At 44.6% G+C, this 7002-nt stretch overlaps 1 protein-coding gene across 1 annotated transcript; it reads left to right on the forward strand.

Moving 5' to 3' along the window:
• The first annotated feature begins 3087 nt into the window (after positions 1 to 3087).
• Positions 3088 to 6317, forward strand: LOC122152243. Its single transcript, XM_042783644.1, is given in 3 exon segments — positions 3088 to 4101; positions 4103 to 4540; positions 4542 to 6317. Coding segments are annotated over 3 exon segments (3228 nt in total).
• Positions 6318 to 7002: the final 685 nt, after the last annotated feature.

The following is a 7002-nucleotide window of genomic DNA, read 5'->3' on the forward strand; positions in this document are numbered from 1 at the left end:
AGGAATTGTGATCTCCAATTTTGCATCTGGGTTGTCTGAGGCTCATAGCATCTGAAGAAGCTCCCTCATATTTTGTACTGTGCAGGGAATATGAAGCTAAATCTGTCTGACTTCAAATCTTAGAGTCTCTGCATGGTACTGCCCTCTTTATTCAGTTAAGACATTGCTTGAAATGTTGAAAGGATTCCTATCTCTGCTTCATTCTCAAAAAGCTAAAGGTTAACATTAAAGTTCACCTCAAACTATATCCAAATTACAGCATGCTAAAATGTTAGTGGACTAGTACTGTAGTGATCAGGGAAAGCATGAGTATAGATAGCAAGGTCTGGCTAAGCACACAAGTGGCAGAGTTCCAATTCATAATTACAAACTTAATTCTAAGCATCCTAATATCATAATGAAGCCTGACATTGAGTAACAGATAACAACATAATAATCTAGCTTTTTGGTTTTAGTTACTTCTTACTTTGGGGGATATTATTCAAGCATTTTTTTTTACAGGTTTGTGTATATTTTACAGTTTTTGAAATAAATTATGAACATTGAGATTTTGTAGGCTACCCTTCTCATTTGGGCATAGATTTTCACTATAACTGATTAGTATAACTCTACTTGAAGAGCAAATAATCTCTGGTGCAAAGTTTTTTAAAGTAAGCAAGAAAAAGAGTTAAATACAGCTAGTATTTAGATGCACAAACCAAAAATCCAATTGCCATCAAGTCGATTCTATCTCCTGACAACCCTATGTGTGTCAGAGTAGAACTGTGCACCACAGTGTTTTCAGTAGCTATAAGCTTTCAGAAGCAGATCACCAGGACTTTCTTCCAAGGAACTTCTGGGTGAACTTGAACTGCTAACCTTTTGGTAAGAAGACAAGGGCTTAATCATTTGTGCCATCCAGGGATTCCATAGTCTTTTCCCAAATTACATAATAACACACAACAAAGAGAGAAAATGGGTTTGATCAATTTATTTTTATTGCAGAATCTAAGACATCTGATCACTCTCACTAACTCTAACTTGCAAGTAAAAATTACCATTTCAGAGATCATTAGCCAATACAACATATGACATTTCTTTATGCTGCAATAGCATAAGAAATCTGGAAGACTTACACTTCTTCCAGAAGTGTACATTAGATACAGTGAAGGGACTTCTCACTATGGGAGAAAGAAAATTTTTCCTAAAACATTGTTTTTATTGCATTCTAGCCTCTTGAGAATATGAGGAAAATCTACAAGGGACTAAAGCATAAAATAAGATTGCTTAAAGTTAAAGCCAGAGTCAAAAGGAGTCCTTCAAGAAGCAGGGATTCTCTGAGATCAAATGCCAATATTAATACCCCAAATACTGGGCTACAATCAAAATAGGAAAGATGGACTTAAGCCTCATGGATTTAGTCAGGGAACTTGGATGGGACTAAAGTTGTCCCAGAGTGGTTGTATAAATAAAGGTGGATCATCTCACAATTGGTTTTCTAATATGTATTGTGAGAGCATGAGATTATGTTTTATATAACCACCACCCTGTATGTGATTATGTTTCTATATAACCACCACCATGTATGTGATTATGTTTCTATATAACCACCACAATGTATGTGATTATGTTTCTATATAACCACTACCCTGTATGTAACCATTTTGAGTAGGTAGCCATTTGTGCAAAAAGCCTTAGCACGTACTTCATGCTTTAGTGCTTTAGTTACTGGAAAAACCACAAAGAGTCCTAACTACCTCATAGACAAAGAGTCCTAACTACCTCATCGATACTCAAACACACTCCTTAGCTACAACCTATCAGTAGATAGCACAAAAATACCTTACCTAAAATAGGTAGAAACCACAGTTGGTGGCTTCGGCCCACCAGACAGAGCCAATCAAGTAGGAACAACTAGCAAGTTGGAAAATGTCAACCAATCCTGTAATTTTCTGATTGAAACTTCCTTGTTTCTGTTGAGACCCCTATAAAGGCCCCATTACCCTGAGTTCGGGGCTATCAATCCTGAACCGCTGCATCGGTGACGGTTGAGGGTCCGAGCTCAAGCTTGAATAAACAACCCCTATGCTTTTGCAGTGGAATCGGCTCCTTGGTGGTCTTTGGGGATTCGTGATCTGGGCATAACATTTGGGGGCTCGTCCGGGATCCCCAGAAACCCCAGGATTCCCGAACCAGGGGGTTGCAGCCAGCTGGCAAGTGTTAAATGTTTGATGTTTGTCTAAGTCCTTTGTGTCCTGCTTGGGGCCCATTTTCTGTAGAGCTGACTTTGGCCTAATTGGACGCACAGGTGGGCCATCAGCCGGAGGACCTGGAAGACGTTCCAGGGCCTCCTCTTCTGGAAGGGTATTAGGAAACCCCTTCAACCTGGGGAGGAGATAAAGTCGTCCTCCATCCTGGAACCCGTAAAGGGACGGAGCGGGTCGCTCCCGCAGTACGGTGTGAGGCCATTGTCCCACTTTCAGTTTTGCTTCCAATCTACGGGACGCATATTTTGTTTGTCTTTTTGTGTGTCTGTTTGGTTGTTGTTAGTGTCCTTGGTTTTGTTTAATCAGTGGACGTGGGAAATGGGACAAACTGTGACAACTCCTCTTTCTCTCCTGACTGACAATTTTAAAGAAGTTAGACAAAGGGCACACGACTTAAGTTTAGAAATAAAAAAAGGGAAATTTGTCACATTGTTTAACTCAGAATGGCCAACGTTCAACATAGGATGGCCAGCCGAAGGTACATTTGATCTTCAGATTATTTTAAAGGTGAAAGAAGTTGTGTTCCAGTCCAGCGGGGGACAGTCAGATCAGGGGTCATATATTATCACATGGCAGGATTTAGTGGAAAACCCACCTCCCTGGTTAAAGCTGTTGTTACCTCTTTCTCTTCCTAAGCAGGCACCTAAACCGGTCTTGGCAGTGAAACCTTATACTGCCCGGAAGAAAGAACCTGAAGTCAAACCTTCGGCACCGACCTACCCAGTCTTTCAAGGTGGGATGGAGGAAGAACTCCTTTCCCCCCCACCCTTACCAAACCCTTTCAGCAGGTACTGCAGCTGGAGAGGATGCACTGCCCCAAGTGCCGGACGGCGGTGGGGCAATGGCAGCCACAGGTCCGGCAACCGGCACCCACAGAAGAATGCAGCATGCAGTCCCCTCTAGTGGACCAGCAGATTCCACGGTCTTGCCGTTGCAAGCCGCAGGGCCCGCAGACGCAACCGGCAACCAGCAGCTTCACTATTGGCCTTTTGCCACTAGTGACCTGTACAATTGGAAAACTCAAAATGCCAAGTTCTCAGATAATCCCAGAGATTTAACTGACCTCCTAGAGACTATTTTGTTTACTCATCAGCCTACCTGGGATGATTGTCAACAGCTCCTCCAAATTTTATTCACTACCGAGGAACATGAGAGGATCCAGATGGAAGCCCGGAAATCTGTCTTGGGGGATAACGGGCAGCCCACTACTAATATAGACGTGATTAATGCTACCTTCCCTTTGACTAGTCCTAGTTGGGACTACAACACGACTGAAGGTAAGGAGAGACTCCGGATGTACCGTCAGACTCTAATGGGAGGTCTCAGGGCAGCCGCAAGGAAGCCCACTAATTTGGCTAAGGTAGGTGACGTACAGCATGGGAGGGATGAAAGTCCTGCCACTTTCTTAGAAAGATTAATGGCAGCATTTCGTCAATATACCCCCATGAATCCGGAAGCACCTGAAACTAAAGCTGCACTAATCATGGCTATTGTGAATCAAGCAGCCACAGACATTAGGAGAAAATTACAGAAAATTGACAGACTAAATGAAAAAAGTATTCAGGATTTAATGTTAGTTGCAGAGAGGGTTTACAATCATAGGGAAAGTCCAGAGGACCAACAGGCCAATGCACTAGCAGCAGCCAGTGACTGGAACACTCAGAACCTTGCAAAAATCTTACTCGCCTCAACAACCGGGAGCACCTGAGAAAGAGAACAGCAACTGCAGAAAATCACAAAATACTGAGGTAAGGGGGACCCCTCCAAGGGAGGACGCCCTAAACTGAGCAAGGATCAGTGCACCTATTGCAAGGAAAGCAGACATTGGGCAAAAGAGTGCCCAAAAAAAGACTCCTAAACTACAGACTAAAGTACTAGAATTGGGAGAACTCAGTGATTAGGGGCGACGGGGTTCGGTCCCCCTCCCCGAACCCAGGGTAACCCTTAGAGTGGAGGGGACTCCAATTGATTTCCTGGTAGACACCGGGGCGCAACATTCAGTCTTACTTAAACCTCAAGGGAAACTGTCTAATAAAACCTCCTGGGTTCAAGGAGCCACAGGAACAAATCAATATTCATGGACTACCCGAAGAACAGTAGATCTCGGCGTGGGACGGGTATCCCACTCGTTCATGGTAATTCCAGAATGCCCTTATCCACTTCTCGGGAGAGATATACTAACCAAAATAGGGGCACAAATCCACTTTCAAAAAGGAGGGGCAACCGTTATGGACAGTAAGGGCCAGCCTATTCACGTGTTAACTGTGAACCTGGAAGATGAATATAGGCTCCACCAGCAACCCCCCTCCTCCCCCGTCTGAAGACATAAAACAGTGGTTATTAGCTTTTCCTAAAGCATGGGCTGAAACTGGAGGTGTGGGGTTAGCAAAACACAGACCACCAGTTTATGTAGAAACTAAACCTGGAACGGACCCGGTCAGAGTCCGACAGTACCCTATGTCACGAGAAGCCCGAGAAGGTATAACCCCTCACATCTGGTGACTATTAAAACTAGGAATACTCTGACCCTGTCAGTCTGCTTGGAACACTCCTCTACTCCCTGTTCGGAAACCTCATTCCAATGATTATAGACCAGTGCAAGACCTCCAAGAGGTCAATAAGCGGGTTATAGACGTTCATCCTACTGTTCCTAACCCATACACCCTCCTTAGTTCTTTACCCTCGGATCACCAGTGGTACTCAGTCTTAGACCTTAAAGATGCTTTTTTCAGCCTACCACTGGCCCCAAAGAGCCAGGACCTGTTTGCCTTTGAATGGACTGACCCGACAGAAGGCATTAGCGGACAACTGACCTGGACAAGGTTACCTCAAGGGCTCAAAATTTCACCCACAATTTTCGATGAAGCGCTACACGAAGACCTGGGTAAGTTCCAATCCGACCACCCCGGTCTCACACTGTTACAATATGTAGATGATCTCCTAGTTGCTGCAGCAGACTACAAGACCTGCCTCCAAGGAACCAGAGACCTGCTCCAAACACTAGGAGATATGGGGTACCAAGCCTCAGCCAAAAAGGCTCAGCTTTGCCAGCCTGAGGTGAGCTATTTGGGGTACATATTAAAAGAAGGACAAAGATGGCTGACTAGAGCCTGCAAAGAGACTGTGCTAAAAATCCCCAGACCCAGAACCCCACGCGGAGTGCGGGAGTTCCTAGGGTCAGCCAGCTACTGTAGACTTTGGATACCAGGTTTTGCAGAACTAGCAAAGCCTCTCTATGAAGCAACTAAGGAGGGGCAGAAATTTCAGTGGACAGAGGCCATGGAAAAATCCTTTAATTTACTTAAAACTGCCCTTCTGTCCGCTCCTGCCCTTGGACTGCCTGATGTAACAAAACCCTTCCATCTGTACATTGATGAAAATAAGGGGGTAGCGAAAGGAGTTGTAATCCAACACCTAGGCCCCTGGAAAAGACCGGTAGCCTATCTCTCAAAAAAATTAGACCAAGTAGCAGCGGGGTGGCCCCCGTGCTTACACATAATAACAGCAACAGCCTTATTAGTCAAAGACGCAAACAAACTTACACTGGGGCAAGAACTACACATTACCACCCCGCATGCCATAGAAGGGACTCTTAAGCAACCTCCCGATCGATGGCTCAGCAATGTGCGGCTCACCCACTACCAAAGACTGTTACTGAACCCAACCAAGATTATCTTTCAGTCACCTATGTCACTGAACCCTGCCACCCTGTTACCGGATCCGGATTTGGGTGCTACGCTCCATGACTGTGTCAACATTCTAGCTCAAGCCCACGGGATCCAAGCTGACCTACGAGACACCCCCTTACCAGATGCTGAGGTTACCTGGTATACGGATGGAAGCAGCTTTGTGCGTGATGGACAAAGGTATGCGGGGGCGGCAGTGGTGACGGAAACTACAATAGTTTGGGCTGAGCCATTACCGGCCGGAACATCGGCCCAACGAGCTGAACTAATAGCATTGACCAAAGCCGTAACTTTGGGAAAGGACAAAAAATTAAATATTAAAGTCATTACGCTTTCGCCATGGCACATATTCATGGGGCAATTTATCGGGAAAGGGGGCTACTAACCGCGGAAGGGAAGACAATTAAGAACAAAAACGAGATCCTAGCTGCCCTGTGGCTCCCAAAGAAACTTGCCATCATTCATTGTCCGGGCCACCAGAAAATCACCACCCCAATTACCCAAGGCAACAATCTAGCAGACCAAACCACCCGAGAAATTGCTCTGTCTACCAACCTAGTATTAACTTCCAACCTACCTGATCCTAGGAGTCCCACCTTACCTGCAAACCCCAACTACACAGAGGAAGACTTGAAATGGATTAAACAATTACCCGGAACTCAGTATGTATGCAATTGGTAGAAATCAGCAGATCACAAAGCCATCCTCCCCGAAAAACTGGGAGAAGAAATTTTATTCAAAATATACCAAACCACCCATCTAGGAACCAAAAAGATGCAGGAGTTATTGAAACGGGCAGACGTAATAATTAAAAATGTTCAATCTAAAATTGAAACAATTGTTTCTGACTATAAAGCCTGTCAATTAACCAATGTTACTAAAAACCCTTCGAATCTAGGCTCCAGATCAAGAGGCAACACACCAGGGACTTGCTGGAAAGTGGACTACACGGAGATAAAACCAGGAAAATATGGATATAAATATTTGTTAGTCTTTGTAGATACCTTTTCAGGGTGGGTAGAAGCCTTCCCCACCAAGCGAGACACAGCTCATGTTGTAACAAAGAAACT

This window comes from Orycteropus afer, unplaced genomic scaffold, assembly GCF_000298275.1.
Source record: "Orycteropus afer afer isolate SDZICR_OR568_19922 unplaced genomic scaffold, OryAfe1.0 scaffold00022, whole genome shotgun sequence".
Classification (NCBI taxonomy): domain Eukaryota; kingdom Metazoa; phylum Chordata; class Mammalia; order Tubulidentata; family Orycteropodidae; genus Orycteropus; species Orycteropus afer.